General features: G+C 40.9%; 1 protein-coding gene across 3 annotated transcripts in view; it reads left to right on the top strand.

The window, feature by feature from the left end:
• Positions 1-17,048, top strand: part of smap1 (small ArfGAP 1) — a 105,649-nt gene that overhangs the window by 75,850 nt on the left and 12,751 nt on the right. For all 3 annotated transcript variants that reach the window (XM_054600097.1, XM_054600095.1, XM_054600096.1), the window contains one exon: positions 3,753-3,862. In XM_054600097.1, the coding sequence (XP_054456072.1) occupies positions 3,753-3,862 (110 nt within the window). The remainder of the gene's footprint in view (positions 1-3,752; positions 3,863-17,048) is intronic.

The following is a 17,048-nucleotide window of genomic DNA, read 5'->3' as shown; positions in this document are numbered from 1 at the left end:
TCCTAGAACTGCTCGCTGGGGAGCGGGCGAGCTTTATTTCATGCCCTAGTTGGGACTTGTGTTTTGGGGGAAAATAAGTAGGTTGAATTAACATATTTTTGAGCACCGACACTTCAAAGACCCTGTTCATTTTCTTAATCGACAGGGTGGAGGAATAAACAACATTTTCACATGTGTTTGTGTCAAATCTAATCTGGATATTGCATTTAGAATCAAAGCGGGGCTTAATCAGGTCTGGTATCTTAACCCCTTTTTGCAGCGGCCAAGTCCTTAATGTGACAGCCTCCCACTGCTGAATGAGGTCGCTGTGTTCATTGAGGATACTGGGAAGCTCTGTATTTGTGTGTGTGTGTGTGTGATTGCGAATATACTTGGGGCAAAGGGGTTCTGGGCGCTTATAAAACACCCCCCCCCCTCCGAACCGCGGGTCTGTTTCCATGGTGAAGTTGACAGTACTCTCAAGAAGCGGCTCCATCCCGTAATAAAAGGACGGTGGGCTCATTGCCCGACGTGATGATGATGATGATGATGGGCCCTTTTGTTATCCCTGCGGCTCATTTCCATGGCAATGGGTGAATGAGCTTTTGGTAAGAGAGGGGGGGGGTAGAGTGGTAAGAGGGTAATTGATGCACGTCAAATCCTATTTTTTTCACCCGTCTGTTTGAAAACGTGACAATGTGTCGAAAGAATGGCACCCGTCATTCTTGTCGGCCACTAAAGTACTAATCGTAATAGGCTTAATTCTACAAGCAAGCAATTTACAAGGTGCCTTAAGTATCAAAATTAAAAGGCAAAAAGCTCATATGTTTATTTAGTCAAGTCCAATCATGTCCAATTTATTCATATAGCCCAATATCAACAAATCACAAATTTGCCTCGGGTGGGCTTGAAGGCATCACGAGATGGACGGAGGGCAAAAACCAAAAGTTGAATTATTAGGGCGGGAGATGTCGCCTTCAAAGTAATTATTTGAAAATGAGTTTTGGTAAGAGGTTCAGAAGGATGTTGAGTGGTCTTTGCTAGCCTTCTCATAGTGAGTGGCTTTCCCTGTTACCCTGCTGTTTGGCTAAAGGAGCTCAGTCTTGTTCACACTTTAAAAGGGCTAAATTATGGATGTTTCAACACTGTGGTTATATAAATGACCTCTGCTGCTCGCCGGCTCTTACACACACACACACACACACACACACACACACACACACACACACACACACACACACACACACACACACACACACACACACACACACACACACTCTCTTTCCCTTTCACTCACTACCTCTCCTCCCCTCTGTCTGCCTCTCCATCACCGTCTCTCTCTTGCTGTTTCTCAGATTACTTTACAGTGTGTGCTGTTTTTTCTATATTGTAGTTTAAACTGCTTAAATATCAGCTATATTTACAATTTAGCTAATTATTTTTTAGCTGATCAAGAATACAAACACATTAGATACTACACAAGGCTCAAATTTAACTGGCTGCTAAAGATATCCTTCGTTTTCCTCGACAATAACCGTCAAATAAGCCTTTTATTTTGCCGAATAAGTAACAGACAGAGCCTGGATAGCTGCGTCACCTTGCTTTCCAGTTTTCGTGCTAAGTTAGGCTAACCACATCGTGAGTCCAGTTCTGTACATAACACACGGATTGGGAGATTGATATCAATTGATCTTCTCATCTCAATCTGGGAAAGCAAAATACAATTATTTCTCAAAAAGTAGGACTTTTTCTTGAACTATAGAAGTTGTCGTTATATTCAGTGCTGTAGTGGTAAATGCAAAAGAGAATAAACAATGGCACACAGGTGGTGGTCATCATTAGGTCAACATCCAACTACATAAACACACTATGATATCAATTTGAGTTGTAAAATTACAACATTGTACATAATTCTTTAAGTCAACAGGTAGTGTATCGGAGCTTAAAGGAACAGTTCACCCCCAAAATCATAAACACATATTTTTCGTCTTACCTGTAGTGCTATTTTTGAATCTAGATTGTTTTAGTGTGAGTTGCGGAGTGTTTGACATATCGGTCGTAGAGGTGAAGTAGAAGGAGGCACGCATCTATACTCGTCACTGCTAGCTCACCTAGCACTGCTGAGTTAGCTAACACCACAGTTTAGATAATCCACAGACCTTAGTAAATGCATGCTTCCTTCTATGCCTACCGTATTTTCCGCACTATAAGGCGCACTTAAAAGCCTTTAATTTTCTCAAAAAACGACAGTGCGCCTTATAATCCGGAGCGCTTTATATATGGATTAATTCTGGTTGTGCTTACTGACCTCGAAGCGGTTTTGTGTGGTACACGGCGCTCTGTCAACATGTTTCAGTACGACTTAGTAAACTACAAAGCCGCACCGCAGCAGCATTACGGCTACCGTAGTCAGGAGCGTCGCGGAGTAATACATACTGTGCTTCACCATCATATTACAGTGTGTGTGTATAAGGACCCCAACATGGCTCCTGTCAAGAGACACGCTTACGACGCGGACTTCAAGGCTGTCAGTCACGCAGAACATGGGAATAGAGCAGCTGCGAGAGAATTCAACGTTAATGAATCAATGGTACGGAAGTGGAGGAAGTTTGACTGACTGTTTCGCTTAATGCGCCTTATAGTCCGGTGCGCCTTATATATGAAAAAAGATCGAAAATAGACCATTCATTGACAGTGCGCCTTATAATCCAGTGCGCCCTATAGTGCGGAAAATACGGTACTTGAACCTGCTCAAAACAAGGTCTGTGGATTATATTGGGTAACAGAATCATGATTTTTGGAAAGAGACATTGCTGTTGAGTTTTTTCAAATGCATCTTTTACATGCTATTCCAATTGTATTGGAGAGAGGGCAGACATGTCTACGGCCGATATCTGTTCCAAGTCTGAGTCCTTGTCGGTGAGCCAGCAGGGACAATAGACCCCTTTCACAGCAGACATTTTGACTTGTCAGAGCAGGAAACACAAAGACGCAACTTATAACAATAACGATGGCTTCGTTCCATATGGATGCACCAGTAAGCCATGCCAGAGAGTCAAGCGAGCACAATACCAGGGACCTGGAACTGGCTCACCTAAATGGAATGCAGCCATCAGTAATTAGTGTTGCCCTTTCTGCTGCTATATCTCAAAATGTCTGCTGTTAAAAAAATGTAATCATTTTCACAGTTTGTATTTTTGGAGCTTTTGGAGCTCTCTGACAGACATAATGTGCTCTTTTTTAAAGTTGTACATTATTAGACTCTTGTTAATCCAACTGAAATTAAATAAAGGCACCCAAAACCAAACCAGCTGGGTGACACAACGTGAAATATTTTACTTTTCCAAGGGCAAAAGGAGAAGTGTGAATTAAATCATTTTCAGGGTGAAGCCAAGTACTGAAGGAGTGCAGTCATAAGATTTTTTCTTCAGGATGTTCCAATTAACAAGCATGGTAATGAAAAATTGAGCTGTGTGGGGCGTTCTGAAAATGCTTAAATTGTATAAATACCCTTGCATATGCACCTAAAGGTCAGATTGAATCATTTGTGTCAGTGCCTTCCCTTTTTACTCTGTTTCTGACTTTGTTAATCTCCCTCTGTAATTCTTAAACTTTAAAACAGTAGGTTAAATGTTGTTTTTTTCGCTGCAGAGACAATTATGGGCATGAGTTGCATGAAAAATATCTTCAAATATCCAAAAAAGCTGGGCTTTTAGTATTAGTTGATTGTCTTAGAATCTGATTATTTCTCTTTCTCTCTCTCTCTCTCTCAGATGCTCCAGAGGGGGATGGCTCAGGTAGTGCTGCACCAATCAGCGATGAACTGGACATCTTTGGACCAATGGTCTCCAACCCTCTCCCCTCTTCCAACAGCACACAGCAGGTAACAAACACAGACACCCACACACACACACACACACACACACACACACACACACACACACACACACACACACACACACACACACACACACACACACAGTCCAAGCAAGCTTTCATCATCTGCTTATCACAACAGGCAGACTGCATCACAGGGAGTCTGCGGGGACTCCCATGATGCAAATGCAGGCATATTCGCAAACACGCCATCTCCCTTATACGTGCAGATACGGACTCTCTGAGGATCATATCAAAGCAAACTGTCATGGGCCCTCCTTTATAGAATGAATTTGACCAGTGTCTTTCAAAGAGAGAGATAGAGAGGTTGTGGTAGTGTTGTAGTGGTAATAAATACATTTTTAGAATATAGCAATAATAATGAATTTCACTGCATATGTCTAATACTTCTTTAAGGTATCGGATCTATGTAGCTGAGTCCAGGTAAAAATATATAACCCAAATGTAGAATTTAGAGTAACAATACCATACTCTTTTAAAACTTCTATCTACATATTTTCAACCTAATTCGGCTGACCAAATAGCTCATGGTTAAACGCTGTTGGGAAATATGGGGAAGGACTACACGCACAAACACTTGTTTTTGCTTTTGTCACAGCACTGCAAAATGACAAGTTGAGAAGGAATAAGTTACATTACATTACATACAAGTTGAACAAGGAGAGGTGTATGAGACAGGAATAGCCTGTGCAATTTTGTACACCTTTTTTTTTGGTCACTTACGGTAATGAGTCACGTGGTGTTGGGGATTGCAATGGGGATATCAGCTGTTCACTAGTTTAGTTTGGTGAATGTAAGGAGAGGGGGTGAGAGAGGGTGTCTTATTTTTTGCTGACCGCTAATTTACGCTAATTATCACTATTTACTATTGTTTGTACGCTTTTGACACAGTTTATCGCTGTTGATCGCCTTTGTACACAGTTAAGGAAATATTGAGAACGTTTTTTGAATGTGTGTTATTGAGCACAGTTGTTGGTTTGTTTCCTGCGAATAAAACTACCAAATGCAGCTACTGGATCTTTGATTCATTGAAAGCCAGTGCATCCGCAGGTTAGTCTCCCCTACTTAGCCTCTCTGTGACTAAGTTTAAGTTGCAGATAGTCACCTCCAAGAGGCAAAGAGAAAATGTAAAGCAGTAAAAAGGGAGATAGGAGATTGAAAGGGCAATTTTTTCAAATTGCAATGGCTGGGATTTTAATTCAATTTTACATTATTAACAAGCCATAAGAGGTGAAAGCTTGAGTTGCTGACCCACAATTTTGCAGGATTAAAATGACAACCGTCCCCAAACTGGGCTGTGGTCTGGTTTATCTGCGTTCTGCTCACCCAGACTGTGTTAATTGCGTAAAGATAGTTTTGTCGAGGAAGAAGCCCCATTTTAACATTTTGACGTTTGGTAAGATAGAGAGTAGCATCCTTAAATGGCGTTGAAATAGTGTTTATCCACGTAAACTACCTAGCTGCTTGCCTAGCGTCATTTTCAGACAGCTAACTTGCAGCTAGCTTGTCAGTAATTGATTTTAAATTGCTGTAAACTGGTGTAAAGTGAGTAGAATCCACAAACATTTAACAGTATTAAGCACAGGCGAATGATTTAAAGTAATTGTGTTCATACTGTAGCTCTGAATCATGACCTCTGCTTTTCATGGCTGTAAAGCAACTATTTCTGTCTCTAGGAAGCTAACGTTAGCTAAGCAGCTAAAGTTCAGAACAGTCAGCAGCATTTTATGGATGTTTAAGCTAACTGCAATGTTGGACGTCAGTCACCCAAAAATTATTAGTACCAAACCTGGGTAGCTTGAATACATAAATAAACCATTTTTAAGTGCCATGATTATACTTAAAAATTAGTGAGTAATAGTACTATAAGTATGTTATTTGACATTTTTCTCTGTAGCATGTTAGCATAGAAGTTAATGTTTCTGACTGGTTTGAATAAACCAACCCTGGCAGGATTGCAACAACAAACAGCAAAACTTCAACATTTAATCTGATCTTTTAGTGTTGGAACAAAAATAACACTGTTAAGTTTGTGATTATTCTTGGTACAAACTAACCTTTTATTAACACAGATTCAAATACAAGCCTGGTTTATAAGTTAGTCATGTACATTTAGTCAGTAAGTTAATTCATTAAAATAAAAAGTCAAAATCAAAGCTATTTGAAAATAAAATGATGGAAAATGCCTAGAAGGAGTTGTGTGCCTCATGGGTATCAGCAGCCATATTGGATGACCTTTACTTTCTGGGTAAACAAAACAAAGCTGGGCGTTGGTCTGAATAAGAAGAGAGAGAAAACTAAAATTGGAAATAACTGGAAAACAGCTGATGGCTCTATTTCCAAGTATTTGTCCTCACTCAGTTTTTCTTTTCTACGTCACTCTTTCAGCAGCTACTCTCAACGGAGCGAGTACCGCTGGTTGAATTAAACATTTTCAAGGAGCAGCGTTGAGTTTTAAATGTCGTTTTGGCCCCCCAAAAAACGTGGCCTTTGACCTCGCCTCGGCTGGAAATGAGGACAGACATTAATACGGACACGTGTATAAACTCTCCGGCCTCAGTAGATGCATACATGATGCAGTTGCACGCTTCTATTCAGGGGATACAGAAACACAAACAAACAGGAGACATGATATGCATTTCAGAGAAGACGCACACACAAACCACACACCCAGTACAAATGTACAGTGACCCCATTCCTCGGTTGAAAATTCATTCTTTCACTCTCTGACCTATTCCCAGGTTTCAAATTGTATATCTCACTCTGCTACACACACACGCACACACACACACACACACACACACACATCTCAGAGCCTCCTGGGAGCCGACCAGGCAGGGGCTCGCTGGGGATCCAGGCATGACGAACAATTATGGGCTGCTGTAACTGCAAGCTCCCCCTCTGACACTACCAGGCTCCCACTTACCCTCTAATCTCCCCTCCTAGCTCACCTCCTCTGCGACTCCATCTACTGCAGCTCTGTGTGCGTCTCGCACCTCTGCTCATCTCCATAAGTCCATTAGTCCTGAATTCCTTTGCTCTAGCCTCTGTTCTCTATGCAGTGAGTGTTCATGCCGTATGGTAATTACCACAAATAGCGGTTTCTGACTTGATAGTGTTTACGTCAACATCCAAGTCATAATTACCACTGGGAGTCTCAGCCTTTTCTAAGTTCCAGTATATCCAACTTGCTGCTTTATAATTCAGAAGTGCCAAAAAAGGCAAACAAATGTGAATGCCTCACATAACCAGCCAAATTGAATATATATAGTGATATATTTCAATAGATATAGTGATATAGTGTCAATGCACATTACTTTTAACGCTAACTAGGCGGCAACCTGTGGATCTGAAAAGTGAAGCCAATGAGGAAGGGCCTTAAATTTACATTGTCTCTAATGACCAGCAGGGAGCGACTCCTCTTATTGCAAAAAGAACTCCTGTTGTATAGAAGTCTATGAGAAAATGACTTTACTTCTCACTTGATTTATTTCCTCAGTAAACATTGTAAACATGAGTTTATGGTCTCAATCTCTAGTTTCAAGTCTTCTTCCATACATCATGATGTACATTTAGTAAGTTAAAGGCACTTCAGCGTTTGCTTCACTTTTCAGACCCAGAGGTTGCTGCCTGATGATAGTGGATTATAAAAATGTACTATCTTAACCATGGAATACAAGATCAATGGTGCTCTTTTACTCTCATGTTTTATACATACGTTGGTGACGTGGCGAATTGTTATCTTTAGTCTTTTACCCTTTTAAAATCATGCTCAGTTATAATGATTTCACGTTAAAAATAATAAAATACAAACCTGAGAGGCTTTTTCAGGGTTCTTATTATCTTAAGAGCCAGCTTGGAGACATTATTAATGCAAAAACAGAGTTTGCAGCCAACTTCATGTAAATTAGCTATACAGCTATAGAGCTGAGCCCACTGTTTCACAGATTGCCACGCACTTTGAGTGGTACATTTTTTCATTATCGGCGTTATCATTGAAAACTGCATGCGTGCGCCGGTTGATTGGAAAGCTTGGCAGGTGTAGCAACAGTAACATCAGCTTCTGGGCTTCCTAATATCTCTACCAATGTAAAAAAAAAGATATATGAAGAACATTTTTTTAACCCTTTAACTGCTAAATGGACAGGCAGTCGATTACAGTCTTGTTTGTCCAGTTCTTAATTTAAGGACATCAACCCTCAACGTCCCAAAAGCAACGCTGCACCCATTAATGGAGCTGATCGATTGGCTTTAAATTTCTTCTTTTCATAAGGCTACAGAAGCTTTATCAGCTCACCGAATAATGTAAAGGCAACACCAAAGCAGTTAAATTAACTTGCTAGGGACTCTGATCAAGCGTTGGTATTTGTCTAGTCTGGAAATTTCTAAGTGACTTACAATGCCTATAAAATGTATTCACCCCCTTGGATGTTTTCCCATTTTGTTGCTTTTATACATGAAATCATGGTCAATATAATTTGGCATTTTTGACAAGAATTTGCAAAAAAAAGCTTCTTTCATGTCAAAGTGAAAACAGATTTTTACAAACTAATGTCAATTAATAAAAAATATATAGTGTAAAATAAGTGTTTGCATAAATGTTCACCCCCTTTAAAGTGACTGACCTAATTCAACAGAGGTCCAGCTAGTTGATGCCAGCAGTGTCACAATTAGTGAAATGGAGATCAGCTGAGTGCAGTTGATGTGTGTCAAGTGATTGTAGTATAAAAACACCAAACTGTGTCTGGCAGGTCCAGTCTCTGGTTCATCAGTATTCCTGCAACAATTGTAGCATGAAGACAAAAGAACACTCCAAGCAACTCAGAGAAAAGATCATTGAAAAGTATAAGTCAGGAGATGGCTACAAAAAGATTTCCAACTCACTGGACATCCCACAGAGTTCAGTTAAATCCATCATTAAGAAATGGAAGGAGTATGGCACTTGTTTGAATCTGCCTAGAGCTGGCCTTCCTCACAAACTGAGTGACCGGGCAAGAAGAAGACTGGTGAGGGAGGCCACCAAGACACCTACGACCGCTCTGAAGGAGTTAAAAGCTTCAGTGGCTCAGATGGGAGAGACTGTACATACAACAACTGTTGCCCGGGTTCTTCACCAGTCGAAGCTGTATGGGAGAGTGGCAAAGAGAAAGCCACTGTTGAAAAAAGCTCATATGAAATCTCGCCTGGAATTCGCCCAAAGGCATGTGGGAGACTCCAAGGTCAATTGGAAGAAGGTTCTTTGGTCTGATGAGACAAAAATATAGTTTTTTGGTCATCAGACTAGACGCTATGTTTGGCGAACACCAAACACTGCACATCACCACAAACACACCATCTCCACCTTGAAGCATGTTGGTGGCAGCATCATGCAGCAGGCCCTGGAAGGCTTGTAAAGGTAGAGGGGAACATGATCCATCAATCCAATCGAGAATTTGTGGCTGGACTTGAAAAGAGCTGTTCACGCCCGATCCCCGAGCAAGCTGACAGAGCTTGAGCTGTTTTGCGAGGAAGAATGTAGAAAAATTGCAGTGTCCAGATGTGCCAGCCTGATTGAGACATATCCACACAGACTCAGTGCTGTGATTGCAGCCAAAGGTGCATCTACTAAATACTGACCTGAAGGGGGTAAATATTTATGCAATCATTTACTTTACCTTATATATTTTTAATTAATTGGCATTATTTTGGAAATACCTCTTTCACTTTGATATTAAAGAGGTTGTTTTTTTTGCAAATTCTTGTCAAAAAAGCCAAATTATATTGACCATGATTTCATGGATAAAAGCAACAAAAGGGTGAAACATCCAAGGGGGTGAATACTTTTTATAGGCATTGTAGTATGTTTTACACACCACAACATAGTTTTTCTACCCACCTGTTATGGTCTACCTTCTCTCTGCCTACACCTTAAACCACTTTTTTTCTTCACAGTTGCTCTGCTCCATTATTATTCGTATATATGTCTTCCCTCTCCCCTGTCCTTCCAGTTTCCTTCCCGCTCTCTACTGTCACTCACCATTAATTCCCTCACAAACATATATTTTCCTCCAATCTGTACACAGAGTGCTTCTCCTGTTCCTCTTCTCCTCCTTAGCCTTCATATGTCCTCTTCCTCCCCCTCCTCTTACCTTGGGCCCTCGTTAATCAATGTTAGGTATGTACAATTTCATGCGCAAATCAGACATACTGTACAAGCATTTCTACGAATAATTTATGAACACGGATTTATGCTCACAACAAATATGCATAAATTTAAACACAGCCGAGATCATGCTGTTGTACAGCGCCAAAGGATAACAGTGAATTTGCTATTTTCTTTTTCGGAATTTCTTTAAAGACCAGTTCAAAAATAACTTTTTTTTAAAAGTACATCTTACAAAGATACACTGACATACAATCGTTTGGACAACAAGAACATTAAACGATTAACATCCTGCATATATTCTCTCCACTAATTGAATATACTTATTTTAAAAGACAAATGCTCTTTGAGATATTCATCTTAAGCCATTGAGGTTATAAAGGTGCATGGCTATGGATGTGTGATGTAAAGACAAAAAGCAAGAAATTGCGATTTAAAAAAAACAAAAAAAAACTGTGTAGGTTTTTGATTTTTGACACCACTTTATTACTGGACAAAGAGACAGGACTGGAATTTCACACCTACCGTGAGCTGCATAATGCATGCATGCTGTCCTTTGAACCATTCTAGAGGCTCAGTGATGCTAATAGATGTAAAAGCTAAAGATATTTCATCTCAAATGAACTAGTGGTAAGTAGCATGGTAATAGAGAAAGAAGTACAAGTACCTGAAAATGTACTTGCACCACTTTGCGTCAAATAGGAGAGCCTTTGTGGTGTTGAAATAAAAATGATTATTTATTTTTGCAGTAGAGTTGTGCTATCTGATACAGTCTAGGACTGCCGCTCTGCACTTAACACACTGCAAGTGCAGATTGCTCCAGAGTGGCTGTTTGATAGCAGACGGCACCTGCGGCAGCTCTGTCTGTCTTGTAGAATGTAATATTTAAATGTCAAAGAGTACAATTTGTTTCCGTCACAGTCAGAAAAAAGGCATTTTACTGCAGCTCTCACAGCTGGGACTTGTATTGCATTTACACGCCACAAATGTTGGAAGACGTTTCTCGCATGTCGCCCTCAAACTCCGCCAAAGTTCAGGGTTTTTTTCTTGCACCAGGAGAGATGTTGCCGGTCTTTGTCTGAGCCGTGTCCAGCGGAGCGTGGAGACTTGCACTGACATTTTCCAGCAGCATAGGGAAAAGGCCGTTACCTCACAGTGGTGTGGATAATAATCTCCTCAGCCTTGGTGTGAAGGTTAACATGTGATTGTTTGTCTGACAAACTGGCATGTGCATGTTTCCGTTTCCCAGAGGAAGAAATTTGAATTCTGGTGACCTTCTGGCCATAAGGAGCCAAACTCTCCGCTGTAGAATGAATGTACTTCCTGACCCCTTACTCGTCTACACGCAATATTTGCAACCACCATGAACTTACCGGTACCCCCAAAATCGCAAGGTCAATATACATACATATACACAGTACATGCACAGTTTTGACAGCCATTACACCTCCACCTAACTTTACACACACACACACACACACACACACACATACAGAGGGCTGCATTTGGGATTCAGCAGGCAGATATTGCTTTACAGCTGTGATTAGCTCAGTGCGTGGAGAAAGGGGAAGCCTGCTGATTCATGCAGCTATTAACTGGCATCGGGGAGCGCTCGCCTATCTGCGAATACGTCAATTACCAAAATACGATTACAGCCTTGTAGGAGGGGGAGGATTTGTGTTATCCCTCTCTCTCTCTCTCTCTCTCTCTCTCTCTATATATATATATATATAAGAGAGAAAGATATATATATATATCTTTCTCTCCAGCACCCCATAAAAAAACACATATATATATTATATATTATATATATATATATATATATATATATATATATATATATGTATATAATATATATATATCTTTATCTCTTCCACACACATGCATATATAATATATATATAATATATTGTGTGTGTGTGTGTGTGTGTGTGTGTGTGTGTGTGAAGAGAAAGATATATATATATATCTTTCTTTCTCTTCTTCCACACACACACTTTCTCCCAGCTACCAAAAAATACAATAAAAAGTGAAGTGAAGGGCAGGAAAAGAAGGATGGAGGAAAGGAGAAAGAGTGAGGGATGAGACATGGTGCACAAGGATCAGTTAGGGGAGGGAAATGTGTTCGGGGCAGTAGAAATATGGGAAGAGGGACGAGTGGGCGGAGAGCAGGTCAGGAGAGGAATGATGGAATAAGTCAAGTTTCAAAGGTGAGGGCAGGGACCCACAAGACGTGGAGCATGAAGTCCCACCAGCCCTGAGAGACTGAGTGCGATGGTGCGCACCCAGCTGGAGCACTGGCTTGAATGACCACCACCAGAACTGAAATCCCCCCCCAATGTTAATGGTACACATAAAAATGGCCGCCGCTCAGACCATCCTGCTACGTAGGTTTGAAAGGGAGTTTCAGTTCTACTACTGTTCTATTTCTATGGTCTCTCTCCTCATTGCATGTGCATTTAAGGGAGGACCGTGCACATGAAAAGTAGCAGGTGGGATTTACATGAGCTACAAGGAAGAATGCGGCGATGCAATGAAACATGCATCAGTAATAAGGCTATTATTATAACATTGACACTTAACACAGTCTACCCTATTCTATGGCTGACTGCGTAATGACCTGCTTTCTTAGTAAATCAGGCACTAAATAAACACAGATTGTGACTGCATACTTGGAAAATCTCAGCAAACTTTTGTGAAAAGCCCTTTCTTAGTAAATCTGTTCCTCAGTCATTGTCAGTCTACAATGACTATTGTTGTATTTTATTCAAATGTTACAGTTATATGCTCACAGTTCAGCTTGTACTATATATTGTGTGTATATATATCGATCAGAATGATGCTCTAGCCATAATTGTTCCCATTACCAGGGGGACCAAAGTGTTCCCCTGATTGCTGACAAACAACCCCAGTTCCAAATTGCTGTGGACATGAAGTCAGAGACGGAACATCCCCTCATCCAACATAAAAGCCATCTGATCAAAGAGACATCTACTCAAGACACAGCACAATCAGATGATAATTTGCAGCCCACTTTAAACAAAGCATGTCTAAAATGTAGCTAACTTTAAAGAAATCACTGAAGAGGGAGAAGTTAATTGCAACGAAAGCATTAATCCGACTATATGTGTAAATGTGAGTATATTTACCCCTTTCTGAACTGAAGTTGGTGACTTGCATTAGATCAACCTGCATTCATTGATTAAAAAAAAAAATTGTGGCCACTTGTCAAAATGTCAATCTCTTTCTAGCGCTGTTTTGGTCTCTTGCAACTATCTGGCTCTTTGGCTCTCAAGCCAGTCAATAATGTGATCTGCCTGACTTAGGTAATGTTAGATGGGGTTTTTAGGGCTTTATTTTGCTGAAAACAGTTGCATGCTGCAGATGAAAGCAGGTTTTAGAAGTCTGAACCGAAGAAGTAAAATTGCGGGGCCATAAATGAAATACAATGAGCTTCAAGGCAGAATGATTTGTCGGATGCGGGTTGTAGTTGGACCCCCTGACGGCTCGCTAGTGAAAGTAAACCCCCGATTTACTGTCATTTTGGAACGTGGTTAGTCCGCTTAATGGTTGGATTTGCTATATTTGCATTTTTTTTCTGTGCTGTGTCCGCCATTTTCATATGCTCCTCTTGGATGCGTACTTACAATCTGGCAACTGGTCACCACGATTTTATAGACGTTGACAACCAGAGACGACCGGCTAAATAATAAAAGCATGGTCTCCGATGATAGGGACCCCACCACACACTTTTAGTGGGCCATAACGGATGATTGAAAGGGATTACTTTTACATAATCCGTTCGTCCGTCCAATCCTTTCTTGTGAATGTGATATCTCAGGAACGCCAAAGGGAAATTTCTTCAAATTTACTTGGACTAAAATTGGAACTAATTTTTTTGGTCACTGTGACCTCACGTCGACCGATTCTTTTGGAATTCTAGTTCCTAGAATAATCCCACTAATTCCGCCCTTTACAGACGCTCAAACGCTCAGTAGAGCTGAGGGGAACCGCAAAGTGAGGAGTTTGATTCTTTGTGTGTTCGTCACTATATTCGTCACATTAAATCTAGTAATTTAATCCATTGTTAGTATATACTGATTAATTTTAAAGTTACGAGTATTTTTCTCATCAAGTCCTGAAGTCTACTTTTCTTGTCAATACTGCTGAAAGTCACATTGTGCAGGAATAAAACTCATCTGACCAACGCCTCGCAAGCCCGTCCCAATGATGAAAATGGCTTGTTTTATGTTAACATGAAAGATAAAATGAAGTAGAAGCTTTTGTCGAAGCAAGTTGTGTCTGAGGGCTAAGCAGGAGGAAGGAGAGAAGGGCTCAAGGGAACAAGAAATGACTTGGAAACGAATTAAGTAGAAAAAGAAAAGAAGGAAATGCAGTTGATTCCTGAAGAAGGGATGAGGAGTGAGAGGGGGGATACAGAGGAATGATGTAATGATCTGACCAGTAACTTCTTGTACTAATTCTTCCTTTCATTTGTCTTTCCGTCCTGTTTCTTACTGGCCCTCTCTTCTTTGAATTCAGATTTCCAAGGCCAGCTTTGCTTTTGTTTTCAGTAAATTAGCCCAAATCCTTTAGCACACACACACACACACACACACACACACACACACACACACACACACACACACACACACACACACACACACACACACACACACACACACACACACACACACACACACAGAGAGAACCTAGTAGTGTGGTTTTAAAGCAACAGATGGTCTATCAGAGGGGAGTTTATGAGTATTTCAAGCAGTGATGGAAAACCATATAGAGAAAGAAAGTCTAGTGCGTGTGTGCGTGTGTGTGTGTGTGTGTGTGTGTGTGTCTGTGTTGCTGTAGAGGTCTATGAATAGCGACAGTGAGGAAAATGCTGTCAGAGTGGTAATTCAGAGCTCTGGCTGAACCCATCAACACCAACATCAGCGGGGAATAATGGAGCCTTGTTGAAGAGGCTTTCTATAACACAATGTGCTGCTAGGAGCCCTGCAGCACATTGCACACTATTTGGACGCCCTATGTTATGTGTGACTGAGAAAGACAAAAGAAAACGTGTAGATACCCATGTGACATGCTCAGCTTGAATTTCCCTTCCCCTAGATGTGAGGTTAAAACCAATGCACCACCGCATTCTGCATCGTGTGCCACCAGTTTGAGCTTTGGCAAGAAATCTGCTGGACTGGCTAGCTGCTCTTTCCAAAGCTAGTTGCGCTAATACTCCTGGAGTGTCTGGCAGTCACATCCGTTTGGAGGAGTGAAAGCGAGATGGAAAATGTTTACACTGTTACAAAAGAGGCCTGGATTTGAAGAAAGGCGTGCAGCCAGTACGAGGTTAAGGCTACTTAAAGTCTCTGCTGTCTCATTTGCTTCACAGTAATTGAAACACCTGCTAATGAAAGAAAGTTTGATTGACCATAAAGTGTAGTTTTTAGGTCAGGTAGGCCATAAATTATAGGGTTGGTGGTTTGATCAAAGTGACTGCCAAATAAATTGAATGTAGTATTTATTACAGTATATAGTTAATCAATATACAGGTTGTCTCCCAGTGGTTCACTAACTTTTTCTGGTCAATGCCCCTTTGGAAGCCAAAACAACCTAGCTAGCAATAGAGCACTGCTGATTGTTATTGCAAATAAAGCTTTTTAATACCTCCACACCAGTATCAGCCTTGGCCACAGGAATTATGTTTTTGGGTTCACTGTCTGTCCGTTCGTCCTTCCATCAGTCCCATTCCAGCGATATCTCAGTAACACCTGGAATAAATGTCTCAAAAAAAATCCCACCTGAACGTGAGGATGAACTTATTCGAAGCTTCAAAAGTGTGACTTTGCAATAACTGGACATAATTCAAAAATTGTTATGCAATTCTTTTTACAATTTAACAGAAATGTCTCATAGGACAAAATTACATTTTGAACAGACGTGAATCTAAATTGCGACTTGAGTGACTGGCGGAGGCATACAACCACCAGGCAGTTATTGTAGTTTAACAGCGGACATTTTGACTTTTTTTGAAAAAGCACAACTTTAACTAATGACAATAACAATGTCTTTATTCCAGTTACGCCTCAGTCTGACATGTCAAAGTGTCTGCTGTGAGGTCATCATTGATTTTCTGTCCTCTTTTTTTTTTTACACATTAAGCAGACAAGCAACATCGCTGTCATTCATTATGAGTCATGTTTGTGATCATATAAGTCCAAAATTCACTCTCTTTAACTCTGTTTTGGTCTCCACCAACCCCTGAGAAAATATAATTTGCCTCTTCAGTGGTAGTTCACCAGCTAGTCTCTAACTGTGTCTGTCTGCTGTTTGATGCTTGGCTGGTATCGTACAGTGAGTTTTTAAGATTCTTGAAGTTCCATACAAACTTAATTACACTCACCCCACCTCCGAGCAGTTTTCATCCGCTTTCCCCAGGCCCCATAGAGCCGTTAGACTCTGTCTGAGTCACGCCGTGCGTTCTACAAATATATGTCTCCCAGAAGGAAGGTTGAACGGCTGGCGATTAACACAGTTTGGGAGGATTTTAAAGTCTGTTAAATGTGATTTATTTTTTTTATTTTTTACTTTTTGGGAACAAGCTTAGCAGCAAATAGGCTCAGCCCCCTTGATTGAGTCGCGTTCTGTCTCTCTCAGACATCCAGACGGATCAGGTGAGGACAGTTTGCTGCGTGTTCTCACCTCCCATTCGCTCCTATAATCAGGAGCCAGTATCATGCTAATGTGCTGCAGCTATTAATAGGAAGGAGGCTCCATCCTGCCTCCGTCAACACTTGACTCACCTAAACTAGGTTCACTCGAGAGAAAACGGAGCGAGTGTATGTGTTGGTGATGATTATTATCTTTCCACGTCATCTGCTCTGCCTCCTTTCCTCCCCACTTGTCCTCCCTTTCCCTTCTTTTTTTTCCTCTCTCTCTTCTCATTCACTCCTCCTCCATGTCTTTGTTTTCAGCCTCCGATCAATCTCTCCTTCCTCTCTTTTTACTTGTTCTGTCCTCCCCCCTTC

The sequence above is a fragment of the Anoplopoma fimbria genome, chromosome 6 (assembly GCF_027596085.1).
Source record: "Anoplopoma fimbria isolate UVic2021 breed Golden Eagle Sablefish chromosome 6, Afim_UVic_2022, whole genome shotgun sequence".
In the NCBI taxonomy this organism is placed as follows: domain Eukaryota; kingdom Metazoa; phylum Chordata; class Actinopteri; order Perciformes; family Anoplopomatidae; genus Anoplopoma; species Anoplopoma fimbria.
Note: the sequence above shows the minus strand (reverse complement) of the source record. Positions and strands in the feature narration are given on the sequence as shown.